We start from the raw sequence: 19,470 nt of genomic DNA, 5'->3' as shown, positions 1-19,470 counted from the left end.
CACCATGCCTGTAGTTTTACAGAACGATGCAATCTTCTTTCCACTAGCTCTATGTACGCTATGTAGGGTGCTTACAGTCGGTGTCTACTCTAAATATCCTGACTGCTCTTCTTATCTTGTGTTTTTTTCCCCTGTTGTCTTAATTTTGCTGTTTTATTTATGAATAATTTAAAAAAAGAAAAGTATCCCGTCGCTGTCTTCGTGGCTGTCAAACCTGCCATAAGCCTAAAGTGATCTTTAAGCCATCTTACACCCACTTAAAGAAAATCAGGTATACCATTCACATCACATGATCTTTACTCTTTAAACGTTGCGTTGCGTGTACTCTTGTTGTAACACAAAGGGACAGGGTGGATGAAGAGGGAATTGATGTTGTGCCCAATTTATTTTGTGTAACAGGATGACTTGACATCAGACCTGGTAGAAAAGAAAAGAAAACTTGAATTCCTTTGCTGTGATTGATTTAGCTGTTTTGGTGCAATGGAACCTATCGACTCCAAACCTCCATGTTTGCGTCACCACATATACCCACCGGCATTGGCAAAAGGGTTTGAGCCAAAGCCAGTTGTCTACTTGTAACAGTGTTTAGCCAGTAGGAACCTGGCAGCTACAGTAAATCAAAAATGTATGTAAATCTAAAACACTCAATGGATAATTGTTACCGCCAGCATATTCAATGCAAGTGCACAGTGGCCTGGTGGTCTGCCTGTTGCATTTGTGTACCAGAGCTGTCTTCAATTTAGAAATCAATTTGCCTTGGGACTGTTTTGAATCCATCCTGCAGGAGGTGACCCAGGTTCCATTCCAGGTCGGTCACATTTCACCAGTTATTTAAGCTGATCAATTCACTCAACTACATGACATGGGACTGTCTGTTTCTAATCTGTGTGGCATTTATGTAAGTGTGAACATGTATTTCAAATTGTTTTCAGGAGTGTACAAGGCTACTGAACACTAATCTAGACAGAAACAAGTAGACTGGTGTCATTTTTCTCCTATACCGACATTGTATGTAGAGAAAGATGCATTACAGAATGTTAATAAAAAGACAGTCTCCCTCCGTTGTGTGAAATTCCTTTTTTCAGAAGAATTCAAGTAGCGTCTTTGGAATCAAAATGATAAACAGTTATAGCAGTCATTTGTTTCTCATCAGAGCATGTACTCTGGGAGGTCCTAACATACTGGGATCTATTTGGTCAGGCAATCTATTACCATCACCCATTTGAAGGTTATAATTTACAAGTCTGTCCGATGTTGTAATGAAAAAAGTTTTACAACTTATCTTATAATAATCATTCAACTTCCAGTTCAACATAAAAATGCCCTGTAGAAAAATTATATCATGTTTTGTTGGTTTAATTGTTAACTCATTTGCTTAAAGAACAACCCTATTAAAATGCTTAATGATCTGTGAGCTTTTTTATCCATTTTTATTTGATAACATTTGTATTTTGTATTTATTTTTTACAGATTAACTGTTGTCACTCAGTAAGCCCTCAGGGCTTTTCGTGTTATCCTTTTAGCACCATCATACCACCTACTATTTGCAAACTGTGGAGTAAAAGTCAAAGTACTAGAAACTGGAAATACTCCAGTAAAGTAAAAAAAAATACTTAGTACTTAGTACTAGTTATTTTACACCACTGCATTCAGGTAGCCTACATTGATGTGCTCAGGTAGGCCTACCATCAAAGCCTGTTCTCTTTTTCCTTTTCTTTTTTTTAACAGCAGCTTATTTTTCCTCAATGAAATTAATCCGAGCTGTTTACGTTCGTCACCAAGGCGATGGTGTGGTAGGCAGCGTTGCCAGATTTTGCGAAAGAAACAAGCAACCAGGTGTATGAAAACAAGCCCAAAAGAAGCCGCACTTCAAACTATTCAAACTATTTCCAAAATAATCTTGGAAAATAGATGTGGAAAAATTAAACATCTTAACAACACCATTTACACAAATCTGGTATAGGGGGTCTCTGGCACAAAATGTTTTCATTCTGCGGACAAATACTACATATTAATTTGGGGGTCTTTGACATGAAAATGTTTGAGAACCACTGGTTTGAACAACATTTGGAAACAAGCCCAAAATGAGCAAATCTACTATAATTGGCTACCCGTACCAATATTTACAAGCAACTTTACAGAAAAACAAGCCCAAAGTCGCTTATAATAAGCAGACATGGCAACGTTGGTGGTAGGCGGTCCGGTAGTGACGTTTGTTTAGCAGACCAGACCAATCAGAGAGGTTTGTTTCTCTGGACTGACGTCACAGACGTTAAAGAGAAAAAGAACCGTTACTTGGTTGCTATTAAAACTCTGGAACTGCAAGAGAGGCCATGGTGGCTGGAATGGACAGCAACGACTTCTGTTGAGATGAAGGTACATGACTGACTGACAGCAGGTGCAAAGTTGTGTTCTAGATTAGACAACGAGTCACTCACAAAGCTACTTTTGGATCTTTTTTTGTGTGTATTTTTTTTGCTGACCGACTGACAGCTCCCTCCGCTCGGCTCGGGATGATCTGCAACTGCGGGGTGAGTGGATAAACCAGGGTTGCCATGTCCGCTTATTATAAGCGACGTTGGGCTTGTTTTTCTGTGAAGTTGCTTGTGAATATTTGTAGTTGCGTTTTTTGGGGGGCTGGTTTGGGGGCTGGTTTCTAAAGCTGGTTTCCTAATGTTGTTTAAACTAGTGTTTCTCAAATATATTCATGTCAAGGACCCCCAAATTAATATATATTTGTCTGCAGAGGTACACAGGGGTCCTGTGTATTCAATGAATTGAATACACAGGATCCCCAATGGAAACAAGCCATAATGCTTTCTTGGGTTCTATCCTTGTATTTGTATTAAACTGTACTTGCTGTGCTTTTTTTGCAAACTGTTAATGAAGTATTCAATCAATCAATCAATCAAAGACCCCCCTATCAGGGACCCTGCATACAAGATTTGTGTTGTTAAAATGTTTTTTCTTTTAATTCACATTTTCTTCAATATAAATGTTTTTAAATAGCAGATCTATACGCTCACAACGCATTGTGAGCTTGTAGATCTGCTATTTTCAAATAGCCGATGTATAGGTTTAAAGGGCTCATAGCCTAGTGGTCCTCCTCAACCTTTTCAGGCCGTGACCTCCCAAAATAATCATATTTGAACTGGGGACCCCCCCAAAATAATCATATTTGAACTAGGGACCTTCCAAAATAACCATTTTAGAACTCCGGGGACCACCCTCATAAGCTCTTGGAATGTAGGAGTTGAGGCATTCAATTTCGTTCGACTCGGTTCCACAGATGAATATTGTGAAAATAGCAGATCTACAAGCTCACAACGCCTCGCAACGGCTTGGCTCTTTGTTATATTATTTGACAATTTGGCCAATGTTTGACCAGTTTTACAGTATAGTTTGTTTATTACTTGCCATGCAAGTAATACATTGGGGGGGGGGGGGGGTTGTCACTTCACTGTCATCTGTCACTGTCACCCCCCAAAAAGAAAGAAAATCCTGACCCACAGGTTGAGAATCACTGAGTAGCTTCTTTTGGGCCTGTTTTCCTAGACCTGGTTGCTTGTTTCTCTTGCATAACCTGGCAACACTATCACTGGCGAATGCAGTTCACTGCTGCAGAGGAGAGTACCTGATCGCTTCACTACCGTTAGACGTTAACTACCGTTAACTAACGTTAACCGAGAAGATCCTAATAGATCCGCGCGGCCAACTTTCTACACGGCCGTTCCTCTCCACCGCAGTCAATTATTTTTGTTTTATAAACAGGTTTAGTGTTTGAGAAGAAATCCCCTTCTCTGCCCCGCCCCCCTCCCCTTTACTTTCACGCACTGTCACAGTGCGCGCTCCCGTTACCGTCCAGCAGCAGCGTGCGTGTGCCCGGGGACTGAGCGGTTATCTAATCGCCAATAGTATTCATCCCTATAGAAGGGGACAGACAGGCATTTGCCACATTATCTTAGGTTATTGTGTCCTCGTGAGGAAATCAGAGTCAAGTATTATACATGATGTATAAACCGCGACCACCACCAGATTGCATTCATTGGCTGTTGTGGGTCTCTCTCTCTCTCTCTCTCTCTCTCTCTCTCTCTCTCTCTCTCTCTCTCTCTCTCTCTCTCTCTCTCTCTCTCTCTCTCTCTCTCTCCTCTCTCAGAGTGTCATCACGTTTCCCTCTCAAGCCTCTGTCCTGTAACGTTATCCCCCCCGACCGAGACCATCAAACCAGCCTACCAGTTCTCCCTCTCTTTCCATTGTGTTGTCCCTGACGTCAACTGTTTTCCCCATAGCTATAGTATAACAGTCAACTGTATCTGGACCAAACAGGGGGGAAAGGTGTGCAGTAGTCGACCAGTGGTTCTCAAACTTTTACATTTCAAGGTCTCCCCTTAAAGGTTTCATGACATTCAGTTTTACCACACATTAAAAGTCTTTGTCATGGTCCTTCAAACGTGTATAGAAAGTTTTAACAAAAAAATCCACTCCATTGATCCATGGCAGGTGTTTTTCTCTCACATTTCTAAAGCCTTTTCAACTGCAATGAAAAAATAAATCTTTGCCTGCGGGTGTCGCTGGTGAGGGATTTTGCCTGTCAATCATCGCCTCTGCTCCCCCCCCCCCCCCTCCGGGATTGGGCGGGATTAATCGGCTGTGACCTCACTGCCGAAGGGCCAAGCTCAGATTACTTTTCAGCCTAATTATTCAGAAAACCCCAGACCACAGAAAATCCACTGAATGTTCAAAGTTCAGATTTTTGGGGTGTAATTGAGGTCATAGAACCAAAAAAATAATAAAAAAAAGTGAAAATGAATGTCATAGAACCTTTAACTCTGACAGTATACAAATGGTCCCATTTGTATACTGTCAGAGTTACATACTTGTAAGGGTCAATATAGAACCCAGAGAGTCCCTGAGATCTACTTTGAGAACCACTGCAGTAAACAGTAAAATGACCAGTGTTAATTTAACTCTAAAAGGGTCCATTTGGTTCCATTTGTATACTTTCTCAGAGATTAGATACATCGATACTTTGACGCTGAGGATTATACCGTAGCTACATGTTCTGTGATTATACCGTAGCTACATGTTCTGTTATTGGAATTATGCTACAGATGATCCGCATGGCATCTTAGCCAGACTTTTCTTCTCAGGGAGATTCCTACCTGCTCTTGTGGCTTGCTGCTTAGCCAGCGCGCCGTCCTATAAAAAGCCTTAATGCTAGTCCTTTAAGAGCCAATGAATGCCACAGAGTGTTGAGTGACCTGCAGAGGTCATAGGCGACTGCTATATTTACTGGCTCTGTAATGTGATCTGTGGCATTCTGGGGCTGGCCTGGCTGTGCTTTCATACAATCCCTCCCTGGCTCCTCTCCTCTCACTCTGGGGCCCAGCAACCTCCCAAGTAGCACCCTGCGTCCCCGCCGTCACTCTTCTGTCCGTCAGAACTACCAGGGTGAGCTTTCACACGGCCGTTTACCTGCCACTCTTCTTACCTGTGTTCTTTTTTAGGTGACCTGCTGTCAGTTGCCTGCTGTGTGCGTGCGTGTGTGCCCGCGTGTGTGCCCGCGTGTGTGTGTGTGTGTGTGTGTGTCTGTGCGTACGTGTGTGTGTGTGTGTGTGTGTGTGTGTGTGTGTGTGTGTGTGTGTGTGTGTGTGTGTGTGTGTGTGTGTGTGTGTGTGTCCATGGACTATTTGCTCAGCTGTAGGCTACACCTTAACAGGAAGGGGATGATGGATTGGAAGACAGGCGAACGTTGTATTAATAAGAAATGTTCTAGATGTTTCTAGAATGAGGAGTGTGTTAGCATGTATCCGTTCATTCCGTTGTTGGAGCCAATAAGTCATGGGTGTTGTGGTTTATAAAATTGCTGCTGGGTAATGGAAGGCATGTTTTTGTTTGGATCGTTGCGGCGAGGTATGAGCTTTGATGCAAAGTCTGTGAAATGAAGGTATGTGACGTTGAATCAAGTTTTATAAGCTTCACGATATGCCCAACTAACTACGTATTTGATAATACGGGCTGAAGGATGCTTCATCAATCTTTTATAGTCGGACATGAAATCCGGAGAACTTGTTGACTGGTGGCCTGTCCTGTACGCTGGCTTGGCCTTACTTATGCTGAGCCCTGCTGTAAAGTGAAACAGTTCGCTATGGGAGACAGCACAACGTGGAGCTCTCGCTTCTTTGATTCTATGCATGTCAATCTATGCCAGCTTTGACCCCATTGATCCTCAGGCACTATCGTTGCTGTCTTTCAGAAACCTCTTATCCCCATATTCTAACTCGTTATTTTCATAAATGAATGTCCCTACTTGATCATTCTACTGCGTCACACAAAAGCTTCAAACGTAGCAGATCTACAAGCTCGAAACGCCTTTCGAGCTTGTGGATCTGCTACTTTTGCTGTTTTTGATTTTGAATCCTGAAAAGTAACCGTTTTGGACAGCGACGATAGGATATACAAAAAATGTGGTAGCTTCTGTTCAACAGCATACTTAGGATACTTGATAAGAATGCAAATGCTTGATTTGATAGTTGTAGTTTGTCGGATTACAATGATCTCTCAAGTAAAGTCTCAGATAAATGTACAGTCTGGTGTAGGATCCTGTGGCACCCAGACAGAAGCTACTGTAACTGATATATTAAAGGCTCTCTCAGCCTCAGCTTATATGTATAGGTTGATGTGTATATATTGTGTTCCCTGTGTGTGTGTGCGTGTGCGTGTGCGTGTGTGCGTGTGCGCGTGCGTGTCTAGGTGTGACCAGTATCTATACCTCTGTGTATGACTGTGGGGTAGCTGGAATAGGATGTGCTGCCTCAACACCATCACTGTCTTCTGGGACTGAGAGACATAACTACACATACAGCAGGTAAGAGAGCTGTAACTCTCTCTCTCTCTCTCACACACACACACACACACACACACACACACACACACACACACACACACACACACACACACACACACACACACACACACACACACACACACACACACACACACATGGGCACACGCAGTGCACTGTCAACCCCACAGCCACTGCAGCCCAGGCGGTGAGGTGAGATCCAGTTGTTTCCGTGGGGCTGATGATCACAGTACTGAGCACATGCTCCAAGAATGCAAGAGCCTTTTGATACTCCCATTGGCAAAAACGGAATGCAGCAATGCATTAGAGCAGTGCCATTTCACATTGGTATTTTTAGACATATTATCTCATTTATCTGTATTATCATGACATTGTTTACACAGTAGTTACATTTTAGCACTATGGCAGAGTTGACTGTTCAAGGATGTGGACGATTCGGCTATGGTGTGTGTGTGTGTGTGTGTGTGCGTGCGTGCGTGCGTGCGTGCGTGCGTGCGTGCGTGCGTGCGTGCGTGCGTGCGTGCGTGCGTGCGTGCGTGCGTGCGTGCGTGCGTGCGTGCGTGCGTGCGTGCGTGCGTGCGTGCGTGCGTGCGTGCGTGTGAGTGTGGTTGGGTGGGCGTGTCTAGCTAAATGATTCTACAACAGTGAAATATTGCTCTCCTATGCCTATTAATCCCCCCCCCCCCCCCGACCACCACCTCACCATAACTTAACAAAGACTGATAGCTGTTTAAAATAGTAATGGTGTCTAATTGAGCAAACGATTGGCTCAATGAATAACGAATCAAGCCACTTAACTGCAGAGGTCTGGGTAATGAATCAATGTAGCCCACAGCGTTCGTCCTTTTCCAGGTCGGTCGGACCTGATGGCTTCTCATCTGAGTCTCCAACAGATGGTGGTTATCGTCGCTGTCGGGCAGAAACCTAGTATCTCCGTATCTCAACTTTTAGTTTTTGTAAATGAATGCCCTACTTCATCATACTAGCGTGTCACATGAAAGTAGTGAAACTAGCAGATCTGCAAGTTCACAACGCATCACAACGTGATGCGTTGTGAAGATTGTAGATCTGCTATTTTCACTATTTTAAAATGTTTTTGAAATAACAATAAAAAAGGAACGGTTTTGGATATACAAGGTTTCCACCCGACAGCAACGTTATGATGAATACTTCCTATCCAGTGTGATTATAACTGGAGGTTTCCTTCAGAAGGTAATTTAAAATGAATATGAAATATGAAATATTTAATTGTTGAAACATGCCGTCTTCTCTCCTCATTGGACCATTAGATTGTTCCTCTCTGCCTGTGAACGGTGTTTCGTGGTGTAATCAGGTGGAAAAAACAACAACAGCCAGCCTAGTTGAATTTGATCTGGTCTTGAGTAATGTGCTGTTGGATTCCTTGGACTGACGGTTAGTTATCTAGTTACATTATAGCAGCAGATTCAAACATGCACCCGGTTGTTGACCACTGATCATTGCACTGCATTATCATCATTGCACAAAATTATTTTTTATTTGTGTTAGTATAGCCTAAAGTAGTTTGTCTACTGTGAATTAGCCTATGAAAAACTCTCGCGGTGGGTTCGTCTTTTTGAGTCCAGCAGAAAGGGATGTCAGAGGCGTCAGTATGGCCCTCACAGACACCAACAGCCTCTTATCTGCTCACATTTCAGGGTAAATATAGCTGCCTGTAAGACCAGGCCAAACACAGTCCAGCTCAGAGCCCCCGTAATAGCCTACATGTTGATTTCCAACGCGATCCACTATGAGCAGAAGCCCTGTCAGCCTTCTGTTTTCTTTCCCCCTGGATTCCCATGCTGACTCCAATGCACAATATTGTGTTGAGGATAACCACACTTTACAACTTCCCCAAATTGTCAGTTGAGCTGTTTGGGTAACGGTGAGATTAAACTGCTACCAGTCCTCCCATCACACAACAGTCATTAGAGCCATGCAGCCTCCCTATTCTGGGGGCGTACATTTAGCGAAAACAGCTGATCTACAAGAACTTGTAGATCAGCTGTTTTCGGACAACATATGTAGTGTAGAGAGAAAACAGGAGGGGGCCTAGTATAGCAGAGGGGGAATCCAGTCAATTTAGTACAGTATATAGGGTACTTAAGTGGTTAAAGAGCTCATTTGCCAAATGTATTGCTAGACTAGGCCTTTTAGATGTTAGTGTGCTTGTGTCTTCTACCTCTGTTGGATATCCGCTGCCTCGTCTCTGTCTACAGGGAATCAGCAGCAGAGCGTAATCACTGGTATAAAACACACTACTCAGGCCTTGAAACTGCATTGACTCAGCAACAGTAAATGTATCCCCAGTTCACAACAGCACAGCATTTCTACATGCCCTTTCTCCACACACACACACACACACACACACACACACACACACACACACACACACACACACACACACACACACACACACACACACACACACACACACACACACACACACACACACACACACACACACACACACACACACACACACACACACACACACACACACACACACACACACGTACGAGTGTGTGCACGCGTACAGGAGAGAACATACATTAAAGCACCCCTGAGTGTCCATGCTGATTCTACATTCTCTATGCAATGTCACCCCCTGGGTATGTCAGTGTGGGAGGCTGCGTCATCACACACACACACACACACACACACACACACACACACACACACACACACACACACACACACACACACACACACACACACACACACACACACACACACACACACGCACCGATCCGTAGCACACACTTGAGATTGGCTGTTGTTGCTAATGGGAGAGGAGTAAATGAGGGCACAGCGTGTTCTGTAATAAATCTGATGAAGTCCAATACACACATGTGGTATTCTGGTAATTAACTATGTTAAATGCAGTGGTGTAAAGTAACTAAGTACATTTACTCAAGTACTGTACTTAAGTACAACTTTGAGGTACTTTTACTTTACCGGAGTATTTCCAATTTTCAATATTGTACTTTTACTCCACTACAATTATTTGAAAACTTTAGTTACTAGTTACTTTGCAGATATAAATTATTACATTATAAAACATACATTAACCACTTTAGCCCTATTTTTTACCTAGGCTATTTGAAAATAGCCGATCTACAAGCTCACAACGCATCGCACCGCTTGTAGGTCTGCTATTTTCAAACATTTTAGTACTAAATCAATTAGTCTGATTAACCACTTAAGCCCTCTTTTATACTTTGTCGTACAACAGTGTTGTGCGGAAATAGAAGATGTACAAGCTCATCGCAACGACTTGTGGGCTTGTAGATCTACAATTATTTGCTATTCTATTAACATCAATTATGTTTTATAATTGATTAAATCGAGTAACTGTTGCACTCCTAATTTTAACAACTAAAAACATTCTGTTCTGTTCTATTCTCTATTGTCATTCCATCTTATCAGTGGTGGAAAAAGTACTCAAATATTTTACTTAAAATAAAAGTAAAAGTCCGGAATTCAAAATTTACTTGAGTAAAAGTACAAAAGTATGGTATCAAAATGTACTTAAAGTATCAAAAGTAAAAATACTAAAATGTTTGAAAATAGCAGATCTACAAGCTCTACACGTGTTGTGAGCTTGTAGATCGGCTATTTTCAAATAGCCTAGGTATAAAATATGGCTAAAGTGGTTGATGGATGTTTTATAATGTAATGATTTATATCTGCAAAGTAACTAGTAACTACATTTTTCAAATAATTGTTGTGGAGTAAAAGTACAATATTTGCCTCTGTGATGTAGTGGAGTAGAAGTAAAAGTATTGGAAATTGGAAATACTCCTGTAAAGTACAAATACCTCAAAACTGTACTTAAGTACAGTACTTAATATACTTAGTTACTTTACACCACTGCATCTTATGCTTAGTAAAATATGATATTTTGTCCCAGTGCTATCCAGTCTGCATAGCAAAAAGTTTCATTTTTCTAGTAGTTCTCTATAAGGAGGCAAATGGAATCGGACATCAGGCTATTGCCCTGACAGCAGTACACAGGGCTAAGCTGTGTTGGAATACACTACTCGTACTATTAAGGCTTTTTTGCATTGGTAGTGAGCAAACAAATGCAGTTTGTTGCCATGGTAGCTATGGTAACTACCATTGGTATTACCTCAAGGGACGCTGAAAATGCAGGGTAGTCAAGAGAGAGTGCATGTGTGTGTGCGTGCAAGGCAAGTTTATTTGCACTCCCACATATCAACAAGGCAATTTATGCGCTCTACACAAAACATTAACAGTAAGAAAGTATTAAGACAAAGTGCAAAAGAAACACACCATAAAAGGACATTTGAATACAATTAAACTTTTTTTTTTCAGCGGCAAACAGAAAAGTCGTCAGCATTGATTTAAAAGAACTGAAAGATGTAACAGAATGGCAGTTTTCTGTGAGTTTGTTCCAGATATGTGGTGCATTAAAACTGAACACTGCTTCTCCACATTTATTTTTGACAGAAAGCAGACCTGTCCCAGATGTCTGGATGGTTCATAACATAGCAGAAGATCAATTGGCCCTAAACTATTCAATGCTTTCTAAACCTACAGTTGTCATTTTAGATGAATAATCTTTCAGATAGGAAACCAGCATAAAGATCTGAGAGCTTGAGTGATATTGATACACTTTCTTGGTCTTAGCAAGGACTCGAGCAGAAGCGTTCTGAATCAACTGCAGCTGTCTCGATTATCATTTTTTTAATACGTTTTTTCAAATCCCACTGAGACCCAACTACTTTAATCCTTGATGTATTCTTAAAGTGATTATAGGCTGACTTTGCAATTGCCTTCATGTGGCTGTTGAAATTCAGGTCTGAGTCCATGACTACGCCAAGCCTTATTGTGTATGTGTTTCCACGGATACATTGTATACATTCTAACCGTATTAGAAGTTATATATACATTTCCCAATGCTCTTATCCATCTCTCATGTCCATATTGTTATGCACTCCCACAGGTATGTGTTCTTGTTTGCATTTCCTTCATAATAGTTTGCCCACCAGACTAGCCCAAGCTTGTTTCACTAAGCTGTAGTGTACACTGGGCTTCTGACAAGAAGACAGCTGTAAAAAATAAACTGTCTATGGACAAGGCAGTTAGGCAGTTTTAGGCTAATAGCCGAAGGTGTTGTACAGTAGTTCAGGATTCAAGGCTCTCTGAAAGTCTGACTGATGTACAAGCATACTCCCTTCTTCTGGGAAAGACCTGTTTAGCTAGTATTCAGTGAATCAGTGTTGCAGAAATTAAACAGCCTGTGTTTCTTTCTTTTCAAATTCATGGATTTGAAAAAGTAAGCATTTTCTAATACATTTCAAAAACTGTGAAAATAGCAGATATTATACATAGCCTGCGAGTTAGTTCAGGCAGTATATACTAGAGAGGTTACACACTGCGGTTATGCGGGCGCATACGGAGCTTACTACAACGCTATTACACAGACCATACGTCATAGCTGACGTGACATCAGCTGACCAATCAGCGGGTTATTTAAGCTCACCTCAAGTCTTCGTTCATTCTCTGCTGTCATTTGTCCCCTGGTCTGTTGGTATGCAACTGTTTACTCCCACCACCACCCCAGCACCACCAGTGGGCTCTGCTATTGGTTCTGTTCCCCATGGGGGGTTGTTATGTTATGGTATACATGTATCTATCTCCCTGCTCTTAATGGTTAATGACGGCTGTATGATTGTGTTGAGCAGGGAGAAAAATGTTGCAGAGCCTGAACGCCAAGATAAATTATTATATCCACACTTGTATTCACATTCATAATAAAATATTGGTTCAAATTATTCGTGAGTTATCTGTCTGAACTACAAGCTCACAACGTGTCACTGCGATGAGTTGTGACCTTATAGATCGACTATTTTCACTGCGTACCACGATGCATAAAATAAGTCTTAAGTGCTTTTAAAAGTAAAGCATACAAATTCACTCACTTCAGCGCCCTCCCTTCAGCATTAGTAAAACTAAATGTTTTATGTCTCCAGAGGCAATGTTGTCCGTCCGTCCGTCCGTCCTTCTGTCCGTCCGTCCGTCCGTCCCATTCTGGAAAACAAACGTCCACTTTGGCTCAAGGATGAACTAACTAGAATTTGGTGGTCAAAGGTCAAGGTCACTGTGACTTCACATAACACGTCTTTGGTCATAACTTAAGAATTCATACGCTAATTAACATTTCACACAAATGCCAAATACGATAAAATTATGACATTCTGTGTCCAAAATGTCGAAGGTCAACTTCACTGTGACATCACAATGGTCTGCAAGAAACACTTTTCTGGACATTATTTAATGGTCAGAACAGAAGAGGAGATTGTGACCATATTTCACATTTGGTTGAATACTGAATTGGTGACTAATCTTGGATGCCCACCTTGAAACCATGGAGATTGTAAAGATTTTCTGTGTTGCCAGGTTGTGTAAAGTATCTGCGTTTTAGAATTAGAACTAACAACAACATATGCTACTGAGCTACTATAATGTAGCAATGTGACTGATCAGCGGAAAAAGTACTCACATTTAAAAGTATCAATAGGCCTACTGCAATGTAGAAATACTCTGTTACAAGTAAAATTCCAGAATTTACTTGAGTAAAAGTACAAAAGTAGTGGCATCAAAATGTACTTAAAGTACCAAAAGTAGAAAGTACTCCTTATGCAGAATGTCCTATTTCAGAAGTTTCAAATGTATAAAATGTATAACAATCTTTTGAAAATAGCAGATCTACAAGCTCACAATGAGCTTGTAGATCGGCTATTTTCGAATGGCCAAAAAATGTATCTACTGTAGGGCTGAAGTGGTTAATGTATGTTTTGTAATAGTAATCAAAATGTACTGAGTAACTTCTAACTAAAGTTTTCAAATAATTGTGGAGTAAAAGTACAATATTTGCCTCTGAGATGTAGTGGAGTAGAAGTAAAAGTACAGAAAATTGGAAATACTTAAGTAAAGTAAAAAATACCTCAATATTGTACTTAAGTACAGTACTTGAGTAAATGTACTTAGTTACTTTACACCACTGCTAGCTGTACCGCACAGTGCACTTACTCAGTAGTCAATGCAGGATTCACTGAACTGTGCCAAAAAAAACAGTCGACACAACTATGAGCTAGCATATGACTGCTACGGTCAGATCAAGATATTACTTTTTAGTTTTAATAGTTAACTTTCTCAGTGTTTCCTCGACTCTTTCATTAAGTTATGAAAATACATTGAGGCAGTAGCTACAGGTTTGTTGATATTGTTAGCCTAGCTTAGCATTAGCCCCTGCAGTGCTTCACAGCCTGTGCAGAGCAGTAGTGTTTTCGTCGGCCTCCTGCCTGTCTGCCGACTCCACATCCATATCTTGAATTATTGATAAGCCTCTATGGTAAGAGAGGGATGGAGGGAGCAGGGAACAGAGGTACTTTAAGGAGAAGTAGAGACACTGGGAGAGAGAGCGAAGAGAGGAAGGGAGGGCACACTGAGAGAGAGGATATAGGGAACTGAGAGAGAGCGAGAGGATGGGGGAGAGAGAGATTAGAAGAGAAAGAGAGAGAGAGAGAGAAATAGGAGCCTCCCCCACTGAACCTAACACGCATAAACAACACCAGATACTTTTATTTATTCAGACGCTGCGCTGCGTTGTGAACAAGAGCCTGTCTCTGCCTATAAGTCGACACAGGAATAGACTGTGCTGCCTGCTTGCCCCACTATACCCAGCAGCCTAACCTCTAACATTCAACTCTCCCATTACAGCCATGGGACTGTGGGACACATCATATTCACATGTATGTCATTGTACACAGAGAGAGACAGAAATAATAGGTGTTGGGCAGACAGAAAGTTTCTCAGTATAAGATGCCGTGTAGGAAACTAAGGTTTTACTCGGCCTGCGACACTGGCTGCCAAAAAATGAAAAAAAGACAGTGAATGTCTTTTTTGAACCACTTCCATAACTTAAAAAACACCTGCCTAAGCCCGGACGGTTGGCGTAACCGTCTGGGCAGCTAGGCTGGTAATCCAGCCTGACATCGTGTCGCGGGGTCAACTCACGATCCGACGACCATTGCTGCGTGTCACCCCCCCATCTCTCTCCCCATTTCCTGTCAGTCTACTGTTCCTATCAATAAAGGCAGAAAAAGCCCCCCAAAAATATATATACATTTTTAAAACACCTGCCTAGTGGCTGGTGGAGTCCTCAAACTTCAAAGCCATCTGCCAAAACCGGCCAGCATGTGGCTTTGTAGCAGGTGTTGATTCCCCACACTGCCACCTGCCACAAATACTGTAGGCTTGGTCTACTTTCTGAAAGAGACAGAATAATCTGTACAATTGTTTAACTTTTATTTAACTTTAACTCTACTTATAATTTATCAAGGCAGTAGTAAGAGAGCTGATAGAGAATCAAACCCCACATCGGCCATCTTGGAAAGCGGGGAAGAGGAAAATTGTAGGCTGGCAGAGAGTCTTAAGTTAACCTCTATATACATTTCCTCTGAGTATTGTCCTACAATTCAGTGAATATGAAAGTAACTTGTTCCACACACAATATCATTCCATTACTGCATCAGCTGTAGACAGTTTTCGCCTCCATGCTCCAAGTCCCAGTAGGGATGTAAAGGATTGGCGTAAGATGCTGCACTGTGCATCACAGATACATCAGCAAGTCATGCATGCTTTGTAGTGTGTCAGTAAGCATGCTGGCTAGTGTTAGAGATGCTGTGTGGGCAGAGATCCAATACATGCTATCTCAGACTCCTCTGGACAGCATACTGATGACATTGTGTCATTTCTTTCACACTCTGTTACAAGCAAAAGTCCGGAATTCAAAATTTACTTGCGTAAAAGTACAAAAGTATTGGTATCAAAATGTACCAAAAGTAAAATAACTCATTGTGCAGAATGTCCCATTTCACAAGTTCAAAATGTATAAAAAATCTTTTGAAAATAGCCGATCTACAAGCTCACAATGCGTTGCATCGAAACGCATTGTGAGCTTGTAGATCTGCTATTTTCAAATAGCTGAAATATATTTAGGGCTGAAGTGGTTGGTGTGTTTTAAACTAATATTCAAAATCTACAAAGTAATTAGTAACTCAAGTTTTCAAATAATTGTAGTGGAGTAAAAGTACAATATTTGCCTCTGAGATGTAGTGGAGTAGAAGTAAAAGTATTGCAAATTGGAAATACTACAGTAAAGAAAAAAATCCTCAAAAGTGTACTTAAGTACAGCACTTGAGTAAATGTTCTTAGTTACTTAACACCACCGACTATTGTGTTTTGAACACTGCTGCTGCAACACCAATTCATGAGCACATGGATGAGAGTGAAACAAGACAAAGCCTGCTAGTGGCCCTTATGCTGCTCCTAACATCCCAGGTAGACATTTTCTTTGGGCTCCAAGTGTTGGACGGTCCAGACAACACTCTGTCAAGACAATCTGAATCTGCCCATTCGATTTTGAGATATCTTGTGTGCAAAGTTGACATTTTGGCCTAAGGGTGGTGCTAGAAGAAAGGCCACCCTTTCTTATTTATGTAAATAATAGGCTACTATTTCTCATGAAGAAGGGTTCATTCTCTGGGGCAACTTGCCGCTTGGTCAGGACCCCTTTCGGTGTCACTGGGTCAATGTACTAGTGGGTACCCCAGTAGCAGCACCTTTCAACGTTCATACTGTAGGTAGTCAGAGTCATTTGACTGACAATGGAATGAGGATGTAAAAAAGAAGTAGTGTGCGTTGTTGCCATTGAAAACGGGCTCAAAACTAATCACAACAAGACAGGCGCGCCGTCAGAAGTGGATTTGAGCCCTGTGTGGCACCAGCTGAGCAAGTGCCCATGCTAAGCAGTGTGCCAGCATTCTATTTGCATACGGATATAGTTGTAATATGTAATGAATACAGTCCTCGTCAACATGCATTGAACGTTCGGGCAAATGTTGCCCAGATGTCAATATCTGATGAGTTGGGAGTGAGAACTGAGAATGCGTTGTATGATGAGCATGAAAGGGCTCAGCCAATTATATACCAACCAATGAAGCCAGTAATATCTTACCAAAGTACTGAAACACAACAAAGCTACCTTAGCATTAACTGCCCTGCAGTGCATATACGGTACAGTATACTTGAATTGGTGGACTACAGACCTAGAAATGAGAGCTACCACGAGGATCTCAGCCTTTCTTTTTAGCTCTAGTGTGTTTTCTTTTAATGACTTTGACAAAGTCTTTTATTTTCTTGTCAAACAGTCAAATCATATAACTTGTGTACTATTTGTGTACTATTTGCTACTCAAGATTGAATCAGCCTCTAGCGTAGCTCATAGTGAGCAGAACATTGTCTGCTTTTTGGAATTCTATAGACCTGATCAGAATGTTTGAATGTTTGTAAACAAACAGGTATTTCCGGGTAGAATGTCTATGGACGTTTTCAGAATATAAAACAAAGTGTCAAGAACATTAGCTATGTCTAGTTTGTCAACCTGTGGATATTTAGAACAAAATACTGTATTTCTAATAGTCAATAACAATATCATAAGTGTCCTGTTCTTCCTGAAATAAGAATAATACTGCTCCAATCCGACGGTGGCGGAAATCTACCCGCACATACATTTTTGGTTGTGGTGATGTTATGATGATTTGGTCTATAGGTTTTCTGTTTGATATACTTTACATTTACATGATTACATTATTGTAAAATTCCATAATTAGAACAAATGGTTTGATTGATTGATTGATGTAGTTTATTTAGAAAGACATGAGAATAGTACATGACAGTACATAACAGTACATGGAAGTACAAATTCACAATACAAGGTCTACTAAACTGGAAACCCTCATTAAGCACTAAGCTTGTTTAAGATGAGAACCCCATGCACACAAATCATGATGAAATATAAGAGGCAGGCAGATATACACACTACTATACAGAATGTCATACAATCAGCTTTCAGGTTACTGGTATGACGAGAGAAAAAAAATATATATATATATACAAAAGATGAAAATGAAGGAGGGGGGGGGGGGGTAGGGGGGGGTAGGTTAAGACTTAGACAGGGGCCATTTTCGAATTGCAGCCTCCTGAAGGTGTATCTTTAGGGCAGTTTTGAAAGTGAGTAGGGTTTTACACTCCTTTACTCCTTTTGGTAGGGCATTCCACATTTTTGTTGAATAGCATGAGAACGAGTTCATACCCTTAGTTGAGCCAAATCTGGGTTGAACATAATCCGTGGAGCTGCCTCTGGTGTTATGATCATGGACTGCATTAACATTTTGGAAGTATTTTGACAAATACAGGGGGATCCCAATGTTGTGGTGTATCTTGAAGACCAGGCCCATAGCAAGTTGCTGTACTCTGTCCTCAACCCTAAGCCATCCAATCCTAGCAAAATGAGCAGGGGTTAGATGGGTTCTGTGATTGAGGCCAAGAAGTAGCCTTACAAGTTTGTTTTGGGATGTTTGGAGCCTTGTTTTTAAGGCCTTGGAGGTGTTGTGATACCATGAAGTGCATGCATAATCATAATGACCTTGAATGAGGGCCCCTGCAAGAATCTTCAGAGTATTCTTACTGACTAGGCGATCAATCCTCCACAAATAGCGTGTTGTTTGGTTGACATTTTTGATCACTTTTTCTGCGTTTTTGTAACCAGAGAGGTTTGCCTCCAAGATGGAGCCCAGGTGGTAGTCACTGATGGTAGTCACTGATGGTAGTCACTGATGGTAGTTCAAAGAACTGACGTTTTTTGAACAATTTAATATTCTTAATAACACATTAACGTGCTCTACAATAAGAAATGAGAAAAATCGATGTACTGTATACTCATAATATACTGTAATGCTTCATTTATACAGCATCGTATGATGGTGTTGTGGGGGCGAGAATACGGTACAACGGTGCACAAGCTAGTAGATCACCTATTGTCGTTAAGCAACACCTTTATACTACAAAGTATAAATCACACTTATTTACTGATTCTGTTGTTGAACTCATACTGAGCCCATGTCTGTCCCTCCTGCAGTCAGTCGATGTGTTCTTCCAGAGGCGGTCCCTCTCCGGTGGCTGAGCAGAACCCAGCAGCAGCACGATGTCCCGCGTCTCCTCCACAGCCAAGCGCTACACCGGCTCCTCCTACACCAGCCACTACAGCTCCTATGGCTCCTCCCTGACGCCGGGCCTCAGCTCCTATGGCGAGCGGGACAAACTGTCCTCCTATAAGTCGCCCACCTCCTCCTCCACCTCAGGCTACTCTTCCTCCAGCTACCTGAGCGGCTCGGCGGCCCGCGCCCGCAACTACAGCACCTCGTCGGAGCCGGACCGGGGCCGGACCGTCCCCCGCACCGACATCCTCGGCAGCAGCAGTAGCAGCATCAGCAGCCGCCGCAGCGAGAGCCTGAGCCGTACCCCCATCAAGAGCTACCTAGGATCGGGGCTTAGCGGGGGGTCGGCCTACTCCAGCTACAGTTCCTACTCTTCCTCCTCGTCCTCTGCCCAGCCCAGCTACCTCTCCTCCTCGCCGGCGGCTTCTAGTATCTCACTCCGACGCAAGTCTGTGTCCCAGAGCGACCTGAGCAGGGACCTGTCTGCCCTGGGCCTCT

The 19,470-nt window shown here is 42.0% G+C and overlaps 1 protein-coding gene across 3 annotated transcripts in view; it reads left to right on the top strand.

Moving 5' to 3' along the window:
- Positions 1–2,325: 2,325 nt before the first annotated feature.
- usp2a (ubiquitin specific peptidase 2a) overlaps positions 2,326–19,470 on the top strand; it is a 60,059-nt gene continuing 42,914 nt past the window's right edge. For 2 of the 3 annotated variants that reach the window (XM_080428600.1, XM_080428598.1), the window contains exons 1-3: positions 5,329–5,451; positions 6,754–6,868; positions 18,894–19,470. The exon at positions 18,894–19,470 is cut by the window's right edge and continues 269 nt beyond it. In XM_080428600.1, the coding sequence (XP_080284726.1) occupies positions 18,960–19,470 (511 nt within the window). In that variant the 5' untranslated portion in view covers positions 5,329–5,451; positions 6,754–6,868; positions 18,894–18,959. Of the gene's footprint in view, positions 2,532–5,328; positions 5,452–6,753; positions 6,869–18,893 lie in introns of those variants that run through there. The other variant, XM_080428599.1, reaches the window with a different exon arrangement.

The sequence above is a fragment of the Gymnoscopelus braueri genome (assembly GCF_963280865.1).
Source record: "Gymnoscopelus braueri genome assembly, chromosome: 5".
Lineage (NCBI taxonomy): Eukaryota > Metazoa > Chordata > Actinopteri > Myctophiformes > Myctophidae > Gymnoscopelus > Gymnoscopelus braueri.
The sequence above is the reverse complement of the archived record's forward strand: the minus strand, read 5'-3'. Positions and strand labels throughout refer to the sequence as shown.